The sequence below is a fragment of the Podarcis bocagei genome (assembly GCF_964188305.1).
Source record: "Podarcis bocagei genome assembly, chromosome: 7".
Lineage (NCBI taxonomy): Eukaryota > Metazoa > Chordata > Lepidosauria > Squamata > Lacertidae > Podarcis > Podarcis bocagei.
This window is the reverse complement of record NC_138132.1, coordinates 93,631,427-93,647,622: the sequence shown is the minus strand read 5'-3', so window position 1 is coordinate 93,647,622 and position 16,196 is coordinate 93,631,427. Positions and strand designations below refer to the sequence as shown.

Below are 16,196 nucleotides of genomic sequence, written 5' to 3'. Positions count from 1 at the left end.
GGACGGGTGTTATATGGTCCCGGTGGCTACTCCCAGTCACCAGTCTTGCTGCCGCATTCTGGATTAATTGATTTCTGAGTCACTTTCAAAGGTAGCCCAATGTAGAGCACATTGCAGTAGTCCAAGCGGGAGATAACCAGAGCATGCACCACACTGGCAAGATAGTCTGCGGGCAGGTAGGGTCTCAGCCTGCATACCAGATGGAGCTGGTAGACAGCTGCCGTGGACACAGAATTGACCTGCACCTCCAAGGACAGCTGTGAGTCCAAAATGACTCCTAAGCTATGCACCTGGTCCTTCAGGGGCACAGTTACCCCATTCAGGACCAGGGAGTCTCCACACCCACCCGCCCCCTGTCCCCCCGCCAAAACAGTACTTCTGTCTTGTCAGGATTCAACCTCAATCTGTTAGCAGCCATCCATCCTCCAACTGCCTCCAGACACTCACACAGGACCTTCACCACCTTCACTGGTTCTGATTTAAAAGAGAGATAGAGCTGAGTATCATCCGCATACTGATGAACACCCAGCCCTAACCCCCTGGTGATCTCTCCCAGCGGCTTCATATAGATGTTAAAAAGTATGGGGCAGAGGACGGAACCCTAAGGCACCCCACAAGTGAGAGCCCAGGGGTCTGAACACTCATCCCCCAACAGCACTTTCTGGACACAGACCAGGAGAAAGGAGCAGAACGACTGTATAACAGTGCCCCCAGCTCCTAGCCCATTTAGACAGTCCAGAAGGATGTCATGATCAATCAGATCAAAGGCCGCTGAGAGATCCAGCAGAACTAGGAAACAGCTCTCACCTTTGTCCCTAGCCCGCTGGAGATCATCGACCAGTGCGACCAAGGCAGTTTCAGTCCCATGAGGAGGCCTGAATCCCAGTTGGAAAGGATCCAAATGGTCCACGTCTTCCAGGCATGCCTGGAGTTGTTCAGCAACCACCCTCTCAATCACCTTGCCCAAGAATAGAAGATTTGAGACTGGGCAATAGTTGGCCAAATTGGCCAGGTCTAAAGATGTTTTTTTAAGAAGCGGTTTAATGACCACTTCTTTCAGCGGGTCTGGGAAAGCTCCCTCGCAGAGGGAAGCATTCACCACCCTGCAGAGCCCATCGCCCAGCCCTTCCCGGCTCGCTTTTATCAGCCAGGATGGACATGGATCAAGGAGACAGGTGGCTGGTTTCATTCATCCAAGCAGCCTGTCCACATCCTCGGAGGTAACAGATTGGAATTGATCCCATATAGCACAACTAGACAGGAGTCCAGCACTCTCCCGCCCTGGCCCTGCTCCCACGGTGGAGTCTACCTCCTTCCGAATTGGAGCGACTTTATCTGAAAAAATACTTTGCAAAATCATTGCAGGAGATCTTGGGATCCCTACCAGGCCCCAGTGATGAAAGTGGTTTTGATAGATTGCGAACCACCTGAAAGAGTCTCCTGCTGCTGTTTCTGCAGATGCAATAGAGGCGGCGAAGAACATCCTTTTTGTCGTCGCTATCGCCACTTGGTAGGCTCGACATTGAGCTCTAACCAGTGTCCGGTCCGATTCAGAATGAGTTTTCCACCACCGGCACTCTAGCTGTCTCAGCAATTGTTTCATCACCCTCAGCTCCAAGGGAAACCATGGGGCTGTCTGGGCTCCATGCAATCGGAGAGGGCGCTTCGGAGCCACACAGTCAATAGCCCTGGTTAACTCCGCATTCCAGCAGGTCACCAGGGAATCAGGACTGCTGGGTACCTCCTTAGGAAATCCACCTGTCTCACCAAGGTTTGTTTGTGCTAGTTAGCTGTGATAAATGTTTTGTTTGTTTGCTTGGAGAAAAAGAAGATCCATTTCCAGCTCTGCCTGACCACCTTCCCAAAACCATCTCAGCCAGGCTATGGAACATTATGAAGAGGCTCTTGTTAAGCCTACCGGGAGGTCCTTCCCCCCCAGCCCCCACCACTCAGCATTTCTGCTCTGCTCCTGCACTGAGCACTGATATAGAACACAGCTGGGAAAGTTGGCTTCTGTGGACATGCATCCAAAATCTGAGCATTGGCTGGGTCTACAGAGCACACCGGCTGTTGTTCATAAGACAGAAGCAGAATCCCAAGTGAGATGGCAGGAAGGGAACTCTCCATCCCCAGTTAGACCTTGAAGTGCTCTCTGCAGAAATTCAGTCCAGGGCAGGGGCTGTTCATCGGCATGCGCTATCTGCAGGCAACGTCTAGAACAGGGGAGGACAACCTGGTGCCCTCTAGATGTTGAGAGCTATGGCTCCCATTGTCTTTGACCATTGGCCATGCTGGTTGGGGCTCCTGGGCATGTGGCCCATGACATCTTGGTCCAGAGCACACACATGCTGTTTGACTGTGGAACAGTCTCCCTCGGGAGGTGATGGACTCTCCTTCTTTAGAGGTTTTCAAGCAGAGGCTGGATGGCCATCTGTCCTGGATGCTTCGGCTGAGATTCCTGCATTGAAGGAGGTTGGACTAGATGACCCCCAGGGTCCCTTCCAACTCTACAGTTCTGTGATACTATGCCCTGGGTCCTGCTGCAGTTGAGTCAGAGCTGCCATTCTTATTTCCCACAATGTCCCTCATATATGTTGCTCTGGGGCATTGTGGGAAACTTCAATGTAAATGGGGGCCACTACTGGGGACTTGACATGCCTATGTCCACACAAACACACAGGTCATGTCTGCACCATACATGCGCAGCACTCTTGTGCCACTTTTCGAGTCATGGCTTCTTTCAAGGAATCCTGGGAACTGCAGTTTGTGAAGAGTGCTAAAAGTTGTTTGAAGATGCCTAGTCCCCTCACCAGCATCCCCTGTGAAGAGAGAAACTGCAGCTCTGTGAAGGGAATGAGGCCTTCTAACAACCCTCAGCACTTTCGATGAACTATAGTTCCCAGGATTATTTGGGGGGAAACGCGACTATGAAAATAATAGGGTTTAAGTTTAGTGTTGAAGCAGCCAAAATGAAGTCGCCTGGCAAGGTGGTAAAATTCTGGACTGGACTACTGCAAGCTGGGGGGAGGGGAGGATGGCTTTTTTTTTTTTAATGCTCACAGACACAAGCCATGCATGTAGAAAATGAGTCCAGCAAGATGTTTTTGTTTGTTGCTTTCTAACGTGGGGAAACATTATCAAATATTGCTCACCCTCCCACCTCTGTAGGTGGTGCAGTCCACAATTCTGCCACTTCATTCTGCTTCATGAACAGCCATTAAAATAAACCCAGGATCCATATTTTCCTTGCTCCTGGCTCTCTGAATCTACACTTTGCAGAGCCTCCAACAGACCCAACCCCAAACGATGAAACCTAGTTGCACATGAAAGAGGGAGAGTGGGAAGAGAGAGGCAAAATGAATAGCTTCTCCAATAAAAATGCCATTCAACCTTTGTTTACAGAGCCCTGTGTCCCCTTCCCCTCCCCACCCCAGCCTGTGCCAGAGCCCCAAGAGGAATGTGCAGGGGCTCTCTCCCAGGCCTGCTGCACAGCTCCCCCATTGAGAGCACTGTTACACCAAATATTACCCTTAATTTGAAACAGATGAGGGAAAGGCTCCAACACTATAGAGCTAGTATCGCAGAATGACCTGACCTTTCCAACTTGCTGAAAGTCCTGCTGAAATTCACAAGAACACATTGCAACTTCTGCAAAGAGTTATTTATTGCAAGCCCATAAATAATATTTGTGATGGATTTTCCCTGCTAATCTAGAAAATGAATTAGATTGGAGGGATCTGTGGAATTGCTTGAACATCAGGCAGATGTGTTGGCTTAGACCTGATTGCTCATTTCTTCTTCAATTGGCTAGATAGATTAAGTTTCATCTGCAGGGGAGAGATTTTTAATCAAACCCTTTCTAACTCTTTCTAGTTAGGGTCTCTGGATTGGAAAGCAAAGACCTCTCCCCTCTGCTTAAACATTTAGACTTAGATATTAAGAATGCAATACTGGTTTCTAGAAAATGCAGAATCACTAATTCCATTTTGGCCTCTCTAAAACACACACACACGAGAGAGAGAGAGAGAGAGAGAGAGAGAGAGAGAGAGAGAGAGAGAGAGAGAGAGCATTCTTTGGTTTGTTCAAAAGCAACTGATCTCCAAGAGGAGTCATGGAATTATGCAGTCAGTGATGAGTGGATTCCCCAAATTCACTCTGGAAATAATCTGGGAAAAGCAGAATAATTTTCTGAATGCCTAGGAAATTAATCTGGACCACAGACTGAAGTCACTACCAGATGGTCTGCTCTTTGAGTATTCATACTGATTTGCTTGTGGGGAAGTTGGAGGGGGGAGCATCAAGTGTTTTTCCACACTTTCCACAGCATTTCCTCATCACAGACACTTCAAGTGTCCCTATTTTCCAGGGATGCCCCTGATTTAGAGAAGCTGTCCCAATTTCTCATTTGATCCGGGAATGTCCCACTTTTCCTTAGGATGTCCCTATTTTAATTGGAGAAATGTTGGAGGGTATGAAATTATCTGATCCTTGAGCCGTCTGAAGGCAATCCTATTTAAGGAAGGTTTTTTAAAAGATGTTTAATGTTTTATTATGTTTTTATATATGTTGGAAGCCGCCCAGAGTGGCTGGGGCAACCCAGTCAGATGCGTGGGATATAAATAGTAAAATTATCATTATGGAATGGGATGTCCCTATTTTCATTGGAGAAATCTTGGAAGGCATGCCATCACTCACCTTATCACAAAACGTTCAGTTGGCGTGGGGCATGGCTTTGTTGCCAAATCCACTTTAATTTTATTGACATCAAGCAGGCATTTTCACTACACTCTTTTTGGCACCTGCTTAAATCATTTTTAGGCAAGCCTACCCAGACACATAAAGCTTGAAAGAAAAAGAAGAAAGCTTTTTCTTCTTTTACTTTTAATTATTTTTAAATGTTTGCAACTGTTTTTACCGAAAACATTTCTTGTAAAGTGGCTAGAGGCTTTTAATACAGCCAAGCAGTATATACATTTTGTTAAAATAGGTTGCGGAACGTGAATGTGTCAGCATGCGGCACAACCCCACCCCAAGATGGCAAAGGTTTGCCTAGGCGCGCCCACTGTCTTGGGTTCATGGCCGTCTTTACCCGGGGGTGCAAGGGGTGAGGGCACCCAGGTGCCAAATTCTGGGGGGCGCCAGGTGCTCACCGCTGAAGCTGCCTAAGCTAACTATCTACCTGTTATGAAAAATAAATAATTTTGATCGAGCTAGAAAAACAAAATACATATATACCTAGGTATTACCGAAATGTATACCTACTGTTTCACTAAAGGACTTTTGACTTTGTGCGCTCATTTAGCAAAGACGCTGTGCGCCAGCGGTGGCACGTGTCATTCACAACAGCGCTGTGCACGCGAAAGGAACTTTTACATCAAAATATCATGTTATGTATTGCATTGAGCTGCGCTGCTATGTGGCAGCAGGGTCAGCAGCACCTTTGACACGACTGATGTTTCTCCTAAGTAGGTGCCTAAACAATACTTAAAAGTTTAAGTGTGGTGGTTGAGCAAATAAAAAGGTTTCTTTCTTTTTCCTCCCTTCTTTCGTAAACAAGAGATAAGGCGTAAGCGTGGTGTCTGGCATAAGCATAATAAAAGTTAGTTTAGGGGCTAAACTAAATTTGGGGGCGCTGGGCGGATCTTTACACCCCGGCGGCGCATATGCTAAAGACTGTGCTGCTTGGGTTGTGGCATCATGTGACAATGACACTGCCCACATGTTCCTGTTCAAGGCATTGGTTTCAGATGGAACTGCCCAAGCAGGGGTTGTGGCAGACAAGCCAGTGGAGAAGCTGAAAGCCGCAGGGGATGTCATTGGCCCCATCGTGCATTCAAAGTTGTCATTTTATTGCCAAGAAGTTAGTTCTTCATTTCAGAAGTTGCCTGTAAAGGGAAGGAGGCTTGACTGGCTAGAATCATGAACAGGAGTATGGCAAACTTCAAGATTTCATTGCAGGGCTGCATACACACCACACATATAAAGCGCATGGCTTTCCCCAAAGACCCCTGGGACTGTACTTTATTTCTCTTAGAGCTACAACCCCAAGGACCCTTAAACAACAGTCTCTCCCTGATTCTTTGGGGAAGCCATATGCTTTAAATGTGCTTCAAATGTTTGGTGTGTACACAGCCTAACTCATATTTGCAAAACATTAAAGATCTACTGCAGAAAATTGGTTGCACTAAAGCTGAGAAGCTTTAGTGATGGTAAAAGTCACATTATGAGCCACTATAGGAAATGAAGCCTTTTCTATTTTGGAAAGTTGGAAACCATCTTTGCTGTATTGAAATCCTTTTGAAACATATCTTGGCCACTAGGGGCGCATCAGAAGATGGCTGACAATAACATCTCTCCGACCCACACGAGGTAATTAAGAGGCTGTGATGGGAGTAATAGCCTCCCTACACACACCCCAGGATTGTGGGGGGGGGGCTGCCCTTGCCTGCTGTGCCCTATACCACCCCCGAATTTGAGGGGATGGGGGCACTAGGCAGAATGCCCTTCTGTGGATATCGGCGCTCCTGGACGCTGCCTCTGATCCGCGCCTCTAGCTGCAAGAACTTCAAAAGGAGGGGGAGTAAAAACTGCTAACAGAAGAGATCTCTGATAAACGAGACGAGTCGGAAGAACAAGAATTAACCAGATGAAGACATACCAAGACTCGGTATGGCAAAAGGACTGGATGGGGGAGGGGGGAAACTTTCCTTTCTTTCCTCTATGTGATTAAACAAGAATCGCCCCCCCCCCTCACAAGTCAGAAATGTTGTTTGAAGGACTTAAGCTGTGGATTTATGTCTGTGTGGAGATAAACTTTCTAACCAAAGCATGTTTTAAGAAGAGCGTGGAATGTATAAGGGCTTTGGAATGACGCAGTTAAAAATGCAGTCGCCATATTGGGAAGTTCTGTCGGAGGACTTAAGTCTGGGAGGAGAAATAGAGAAATAGAGCTGTATTTATATTGTGGGTGAAACTTCTCAGAGGGACTTAAGAATGACAGTTCTGTGATTAATGATGGAAAGAGCAATGTTATCTATGAATGCAATGATATATGGAAACCATCTCGATTTGAAGATTGGATGAACGGAAAATTCACACAGGATTATTATTGGTGTTTATCGGCTTAAGGAGATTATCAGAAGAGATCATAAAGAAAAAAGAGAAAATATACGAACAAGATGAGATGCGGAAACAGCAAGATAAGACTAGATAGAATTATGAACTTTGTTTGGACTGATTCGGACACTAACGCAGTAGCAAGAAGATGATCGGAATCCCCCTTCGGATCTTGAAATATGGGTCCCCTCAACAAAATTTAAAATTTGGCTTTGTAATTCGGAATTTATGTGATGTGATATGATTTGATTTGATTTGATTTGATTTGATTGGTCAGTTAATAAAACTTATTTATATATAAAAAAAGAAACATATCATGAAGATTGTCTTGAAATATTAAATAAGATCCAATACAGTGGTAACTCGGGTTACAGACGCTTCAGGTTACAGACGCTTCAGGTTACAGACTCCAGTAACCCAGAAATAGTACTTTGGGTTAAGAACTTTGCTTCAGGATGAGAACAGAAATCATGCTCCGGTGGCACAGCAGCAGCGGGAGGCCCCATTAGCTAAAGTGGTACCTCAGGTTAAGAACAGTTTCAGGTTGAGAACAGACCTCCAGAACGAATTAAGTTCTTAACCCAAGGTACCACTGTATTAGTCAAACCCATTCAGATCCTGGTGATCCCTTCCATCTCTTCTGCAATTATATGATTCTTTGAAGTAAATGGAATCAAGTAGCTCATAGCCACCTAAGTTCTGCACAGAGGTGGACTGAGGGCAGCCCAACTGATTCCCCTGCCAAGGGGCCTTCTTCTCAAAGTCTAGTAAGTGCTGGGCTTCGGGAAGGAGGCTTGAGATTCTGACAGGATCCTAGAGTCCTCCTTCCCCAAGCTTTGGGAAATAGGAGGGAGGGCTCTAGGACACTGTCAGAACCTCACACCTCCTTCCCAAAGCCCAGCACTTATTAAAGCCTTGCTTACCTGGCTTTGGAAAGGTAGCAGAAGGGCTGGGGGCAGGTGTCCAATTTTGGCCTCGGACAGGATGCCATATTACCAAGGTCCACCCCCATCCTACTCAGAGTAGACCCACTGAAATTAATAAACCTAAATTAGTCATGTCCATTAATTTACAGTGGTGCCTCGCAAGACGAAATTAATTCGTTCCGCGAGTTTTTTCGTCTAGTGAATTTTTCGTCTTGCAAAGCACGGTTTCCCATAGGAATGCATTGAAATTCAATTAATGCGTTCCTATGGTCAAAAAAAGTCCAAACAAAGCCAAATTTGGTACAACAAGAGTTTATTAACTGCTCTTTAAAGTCACACATACTTTAAAGAGCATTTCAAAAATTGAAGGAACAATAAATTAAGTTTCTAAACATGACAGAAAAACATTTAAAAATCAACAAAGTGTACTGTACATACATTTTCTAAGACTCTGGGGGACCACTCGAAGAAGGTTCCTCTTCCACTCTTTGCTTCTTGCTGAGGAACCTGTCCATGGTCTGCTGCTTCATCCGCCTTTTCAGCAGCTCTCTGAGAGGCAACATGACCGTCGTATCAAAAGTGTTCGCTTGGTCATGTGCCACGTGCTTGTTCGGGTGGTGCCGCTCTGCAAAAGCCTGCACCTCCTTCCGCTTCTGGCAAATGTCCCTCAGTTCTTTGGAGGACAGCCGTTCCTCAGTTGCTTCCTCCTCTTCCAGCGAGGCCTGCTCCTGCGCAGCCTCTGCCTGCAATTCAACCAGCTCCTGGGTGGTCAGCTCGTGGTCCTGCTCCTCCACCAGCTCGCTGACGTCCTCCTCTGTGACCTCCAGGCCCATGGTCCTCCCCAAGGCAACAATGTCCTGCACCACTGTTGACTCTGGTGTATCAGAGTCACTTGGTGCCACACAGTCCGGCCACAGGCTGCGCCAAGCGCAATTCAAATTTCTCTGGCTGATCCCATTCCAGGCCGTGGTGATCATCTTCAAGCAGGTGACGGTGTCGAAGTGGTCCTTCCAGAATTCCCGCAGGGTGATGGTGGTGCAATCAGTCACCTCGAAGCATCGCCTGAAAAGCTCCTTGGTGTAGAGTTTTTTGAAATTGGCGATGACCTGCTGATCCATCGGCTGGAGCAGTGGCGTGGTGTTAGGCGGCAGGAACATGATGCTGATGAAGCTGAACTCCTCCAACAAGTCCTCCTCAAGGCCTTTATGATGAGCAGGAGCATTGTCCATCAGAAGCAAAGCCTTCAGCGGCAGGTCGTTGTCCAGCAGGTACTGTTTGACAGCAGGGCCAAAAGCAAGATTGACCCAGTCCACAAACAGCACACGTGTGACCCAAGCCTTGCTGTTGGATCGCCACATGACACTCAGCCGCTCTTTGTCGACCTTGTGTTTCTTGAAGGCCCGTGGGTTCTCCGAGTGGTACACCAGCAGGGGTTTGATCTTCAGGTCGCCGCTTGCGTTGGCACAGAAGAGCAGGGTCACACGGTCCTTCATGGGCTTGTGGCCAGGCAACTTGGCCTCCTCCTGTGTGATGAAAGTCCTTTTGGGCATCCTCTTCCAAAACAGCCCGGTCTCGTCGCAGTTGAAGACCTGCTGTGGAACGTAGCCCTCCGTCTTCACAACCTCCAGGAACTCCGCTGCAAAGTCTTCAGCCGCAGGAACATCAGAACTGGCAGCCTCTCCATGCCTGACCACGCTGTGGATTCCAGATCTTGCCTTGAACCGGTCAAACCAGCCTCTGCTTGCCTTGAAGACTTCTGGCTCGCCTGAGGTTCCTGGCTGTTCCCGGATGAGGTCTGCGTGCAAGACCTCAGCCTTCTCGCAAATGACGGCCTCAGTCACTGTGTCCCCTGCACGCTGCTTCTCTTCTATCCAGATGAGGAGCAACTTCTCGACCTCCTCCAGAACAGCTGGGCGGTTCTTCATGATCCTGGTGACTCCCTTGGCTGCATCAGTCACAAGGATCTTCTCCCTCATCTTCAGGATGGTCCTGATGGTCGAGGGGTTCCTGCCGTACTCCCTGGCGAGGTCCGTCACACGCATTCCACCGTCGTGCTTCCAGATGATCTCCTTCTTCATTTCCAGCATCACCTTCTCCTTCTTCCTCTCGCCGGCCTCCGCAGCAGCAGCAGCAGTCTTCTTGGGTCCCATGGCAGCACAGCTCCTACCTTCGTAAACTCAGAAAAAGAAAAAGAAAATCAGCAATTCAAACCCAGAACCAAGTCCTTGAATTCCAAACACCCAACCCAAAATCCAAAACCCCCCAAAAAAGTTTTAAAAGTTTAACTTACGAAATGGCTGCAAATCACCAAAGTCTTCAAAATCCTCAAATGGCTGCAAAAGAAGTTTGGGAAAAGCTTTAAAAATCACCAAACTTTTCAAAAACCTCAACTGTTTCCCCAGCCACCCACCCAGCACACAGAAATTGCAAACCCCTCCCCAACTGTTCCCCCAGCCCCTCCCCAACTGTTGCAAACCCCTCCCCAACTGTTGCAAACCCTCCCCAACTGTTCCCCCAGCCACCCAGCACACAGAAATTCAAACCCAGAATTTTTTTCCAAAAAACAACAACATGGCCCAATGGTCACAGAAAATCATAAAAATGCAGAAAAAACCACACAAGCTCCCAGATTCTTGCAAACCCCTCCTCAACTGTTCCCCCAGCCACCCAGCACACAGAAATTCAAAACCCAGAATTTTTTTTCAAAAAAAAACAAACAACAGGGCCCAATGGTCACAGAAAACCATAAAAATGCAGGGGGGAAAACCACACAAGCTCCCATATTCTTGCAAACCTCTCCCCAACACCAAGTCCTTGAATTCTAAACACCCCAACCCAAAATCCAACCCCCCCCCAAAAAAAAGTTATAAAAGTTTAACTTACCAAACAGCTGCAAAAGAAGTTTTGGAAAAGCTTCAAAAATTCAGCAAACTCTTTAAAAAGCTCAAAAAGGCCACCACACCACGTGCAATGTGTTGCTCCTCAAAGTCAAGTCGCAACTGCACCTCTTCAAGCAATGCACCCTGGGTATTAACGGTTTTATAAAAAAGGAAACAAACTTGCAAGACGTTTTCGTCTTGCGAAGCAAGCCCATAGGGAAATTCGTCTTGCGAAGCAACTCGAAAACGAAAAACTCTTTCGTCTTGCGAGTTTTTCGTCTTGCGAGGCGTTCGTCTTGCGGGGCACCACTGTATATGGATCTATTCTGAGTAGGACTAGCATTGGATGCAACCCATTGATATTTACTTAAGATTTACTTAAGATTTACTTAAGATTTACTTAAGATTTACTTAAGTGTGACATTGCCTAGAGTTCCCTGACCACGAATGGACCCTCCAATCTGGATTGTCTATAGAATATTTGTGGTCCTTTTATTTCTATATTTTTATGCAAATAAGTATTACTAAATATAAATTTTAAGAGAATGTGTGTGAGAGAGGGGGTGGGGAGAAAAGTCAGTGTGCTCCTTTCTACCTGGAGACAGTCTCCCACTGAAGATTAAAGTCTAGGATGCAGCTCTAAGTAATGAGAGGTGGGTTGGGGGACTAGTGGAGGGGTTTGCAACCCGCGGCTCCGGAGCCGCATGTGGCTCTTTTACACCTTTGCCGCGGCTCCGGGGCGGATACTAGCGAGGGGAGGAGGCGCATTGTGTGCCCCGACACTCCCCACTGTGGCGGGCACTGTACTGGCTGTGAAGTCGCATGGGGGCGGTGCTTACGTTAGTCACGCACCGTCCCGACGTCACCTTCCCGCCCGCCCGCTACATTGTAAGGGGCATGTATGCTGGTCACTGCATTGAAAGGGGGCATGTACGCTGGTCACTGTTTTGAAGGGGAGTGAAGAACACACACACACAAAAAGGTAACTTGTTAATTTAACATTTATTTCTATGAGGAGGAGTAATTCTGAGGGGTCAAACAAAGAAATAATAAAAAAGTGACAAAAAAGTTATTTTTATAATGACGAGTTTTGCGGCTCCCAGTTTTTTTTTCTTCGGAAACGGGTCCAAGTGGCTCTTTTTGTCTGTTGCAGCTGCAGAGACGGATATGGGAGAGACATGTTCTGTTGCAGCCGGGCCAGATGAATAATCAAAAAAGAATATTTGTCCACAATGTAGCTTGGGAAATATTAGCACCCCGCTGAAACTGCAATTTTTGAACAAGAAAATCACACCTTAAAAATATTTATCTCAGCCCTTTACTGGGGTGTAAAGGCCTGTGAGGGAGCCCTGAAGCCAGAGGCAGCATTGACTGCACTTTGCACCAGACTTCCAGGAAGCTGTGGAGGTCAGTGGCAAAGCCGTTGGGCACATAGCCAATGGTACCCACTCTCCATGTTGTAAATGTATGGAAATGTATGGAAAGTGTCAGACGTGGGCTATCTCATAAAAGTGAAGTCAGCTTTACCAAAAGCAGCAGTCTTGGACACCACTATTGTTTGCAGGAGTTGATCAGAGGGAGTTTGCCAATGGGTTATTTAATTTGAGCTTGTATCTTGTTGCAGTTAAGGAAGCGTTCCCAGTAGAATAAGCCCTAATCAATATAAAAAAATTAAAAATGGCAGCAGGTGGGTTGAAGCCACTTGGATTTTCCATGGGGGCACAGAATGTCTTCAGCCAGCTCCTCCGGTTTTCTAGTTGCATGTGTGACAAAGGCAAGCAGGCAGCTGATCCATACATGCCTGAACAATTGACACTGCTCTTCTGCGTCTTTCCTTCCAGGCCTGGAGAGCTCCTGGAAAAAACTTGACATGAATGATTTGATGTGGCTCTCTTCTGTTATCAGACGTTGCCCTTTCCCCTCTGGCCTTTGCACTGTTCCAAGGGCAGCAGAGCAGGGCTCTGGCCACAGCGCAGGCTCAGCTCCCATGGGAACAGAAGCATCTTTCTGAGCTATCTTCCGCTGGGAAGCAGAATCTGGACTGACTCAATTTCCCCAGACCAGCAGCTGGAACAGGCAGAGAGTCCTCTCCAGAGAATTCTGCCACTAATACCAGCATCCTCTCAGGAGCTCTTCCTGTGAGGATGCTTCCCTGCGTTGCTTTCTCCTGTTCTAGGTGGTAAAGCAGCCTGAAAAGAAGCAGTGAGCTACAGAGCAGGGCAGAAATTCACATATGTGTATTAATGCAAAACTTCCTGAAACTATATGCTAACCAAACTACCATACATTTCTCCTTTGAAATTTGCATTCTCCAAATTTTACAGTACAGTTCAGGGGGGGTGAGAGTACAAACATGCATATTTTATGGGAAAATGTGCATTAAAATGAAAAAAAAATGAGAGGCACAAATACAAGATGGGTGACACCTGGCTTGAGAGCAGTACATGTGAAAAGGATCTAGGAGTCTTGGTTGACCACAAACTTGACATGAGCCAACAGTGTGACGCGGCAGCTAAAAAAGCCAATGCAATTCTGGGCTGCATCAATAGGAGTATAGCATCTAGATCAAGGGAAGTAATAGTGCCACTGTATTCTGCTCTGGTCAGACCTCACCTGGAGTACTGTGTCCAGTTCTGGGCACCACAGTTCAAGAAGGACACTGACAAACTGGAACGTGTCCAGAGGAGGGCAACCAAAATGGTCAAAGGCCTGGAAACGATGCCTTATGAGGAACGGCTAAGGGAGCTGGGCATGTTTAGCCTGGAGAAGAGGAGGTTAAGGGGTGATATGATAGCCATGTTCAAATATATAAAAGGATGTCACATAGAGGAGGGAGAAAGGTTGTTTTCTGCTGCTCCAGAGAAGCGGACACGGAGCAATGGATCCAAACTACAAGGAAGAAGATTCCACCTAAACATTAGGAAGAACTTCCTGACAGTAAGAGCTGTTCAACAGTGGAATTTTCTGCCAAGGAGTGTAGTGGAGTCTCCTTCGTTGGAGGTCTTTAAGCAGAGGCTTGACAACCATATGTCAGGAGTGCTCTGATGGTGTTTCCTGCTTGGCAGGGGGTTGGACTCGATGGCCCTTGTGGTCTCTTCCAACTCTATGATTCTATGATTCTATGCATATATTAGTGAAAGTAGTAGACAAAATACATTACATTAGGGAAAATTGCTTTGCAAAAATATGCAACAAAATTGCAGACAAAAATGTGTATATTAGGAGAAATGTGTGCTAAAAATAAATGATTTTGTTGTGAGGACTTTGAAAAACCTGATGTGAAAATGTGGCAAACAGAATTTATGATTGGGAAAATTTGAAACTTGCTGCCTTTCGTCTCCTATTTTAGCACAGTCCTAGCCTGGGTTTACCAAAACTAAGAACCAAAACCTATTTTCACTACTTGGCTCATTCATCTCTATAACATCTCAAGTAATAGTAAAGAAACACACCAATGAGCATGTACAAAGTGTCTTTTCCTTACCACTGAGTAAATACAAAGTCCCCACAAATTCATTAACTTTGTTAAAGAAACTTATTACTCCCCTTTTAACTGATGAACAGCCATCTATGTTCACCAGCCGCCTTTGTTGGGTGCCCCGTTTGAAACAGCAGTGGACTACTATCTTGATTCCACAGCAGTAATTTAACCCTAAAGTCTTCCTTTGCTGCCTTAGACCCTATAGAAACCTTACAGGAGAATGTAGACACCCAGCAATTGGCTTAAATGTAAACTACCAGGCAAAGACTCACCAACAGTGAGAAGTTATTAGCTCCCTCCTTCACTGCTCTGAACTCCCAAGATGTCAAAGCATTTTGCCTAAAGTGAAACATGGAGGTGAAATTGGAGAGCTCTGCTCCCGCAAAACATCTCAGGAATTCCAAGGAGAGAGCCAGCCTTGTTTCTATAAGAACACTGTTCTGATGTTAGCTTGACCATTGGGGTCCTTCCTTGCTAATCTTTCAAAGGAAGTAAAACAAAACCTGTTAGCCATTTCTCTCCTGCTGGAGGGAGGGGTCCCCACAGTGTCCAGCCCTCAGCCCCAATGGCATGCACGGCAGATCGGGTATGCCAGCTCCCAGGTGTGTTTGCATGCAGAGGGAGGCCTGGCTCTGATCCGTACCTGGAGAATGATACTCTGGTCAGAACAAGGCAGCAGTGACAGCAGAGAACAACATTCATCCATTTTAGTCATTACATATCTACACACAATACAACCCAACCAGGGAGGACAGGAACTACAGACTAATTTTTGCAGTCACTTCAAATTAAAAACCGAGAGGCATCATGATATATAGAAGATTCTCAAATCCTTAGAAAAGCCATGTTTCACACACTGCTAAAGCCATTGAGTCCTAAGGCTATTTGCAGCAGTATAAGAAATGAAGTCCCTCCACAGAGCATAAAAATGTTCTGGAGCTTCCAGTCCCCCAGAAACATTCAAATGAGGCACTATTTTGTCATATTCACAATGGTCCATGTGTTTTTTAAACTACAGGGAAATTTGTCACTCTTGCAATGTCTTCCATTTTTGTGCAATACATATTCTATCTGCTGCCAACAACCTGTCATGAATTCCTTTAAATGCCATTGTTGAATCTGATCATTCTGTTGATTTAACAGCAAAAGAGCTGTAGAGTCATTTCAGCGGGAGCCCTGCAGATAGCAGAAAACCTCAAACCAAAAGTTTTGTACAAGCGCTGCCAACATAAACGGGGGGGGGGGGCACCCACCCTTGTACTTCACAGCCATGCTAACAACATAATGTCATTTGTGAAGTCTCTCTAAAAGCTGGATCAGTGTACGATACCGTCTGTGGGAGATTTTCCGTTAACCTTGCCATATATACAGTATTAAGTGATGCACATTGATACGGCTTTTACGTCCGTCATTTCTTCCACTTACAGTCTGAGATGACTGTCCTCATAGGCAAGCCCCAGAGCATCTTAAGTGTAGGAGAAGCACTGAAGCCGAATTTGATTGATGGGATACCTGGCCTCTAGTGGGCAGGGCTTTCATGTGGTGCTCTAGAATCGGCCTCTCCCTTCAGTTAAAAAGAGGCTAAATGCCACTTGCCTCAAGATGTGCCATTTTTCTCAGTCAATGTGTCACATTAGTAATTAAAGCTTTGTTTCATAAATATACATGTTATGTACTGAGTTGAATAGGATCCAAACTGCAGCAGTCTGGTTGGTCCTAGAACAATAGGATCCAAAATGCAGCAGTCTGATTGGTCCTAGAACAATAGGATTCAGAATGCAGCAGTCTGATTGG

At 46.2% G+C, this 16,196-nt stretch overlaps 1 protein-coding gene across 1 annotated transcript; it reads right to left on the bottom strand.

The window, feature by feature from the left end:
• Window positions 1–8,338: 8,338 nt before the first annotated feature.
• Window positions 8,339–11,235, bottom strand: LOC308590753 (tigger transposable element-derived protein 1-like). The gene is made up of 2 exons (XM_081200956.1): window positions 10,926–11,235; window positions 8,339–10,375 (listed from the first exon to the last, which is right to left on the bottom strand). Exon 2 carries the CDS (start codon window positions 10,190–10,192, stop codon window positions 8,486–8,488), a length of 1,707 nt encoding a protein of 568 aa, XP_081057082.1. The 5' UTR covers window positions 10,193–10,375; window positions 10,926–11,235; the 3' UTR covers window positions 8,339–8,485.
• Between the last annotated feature and the right edge of the window lie 4,961 nt (window positions 11,236–16,196).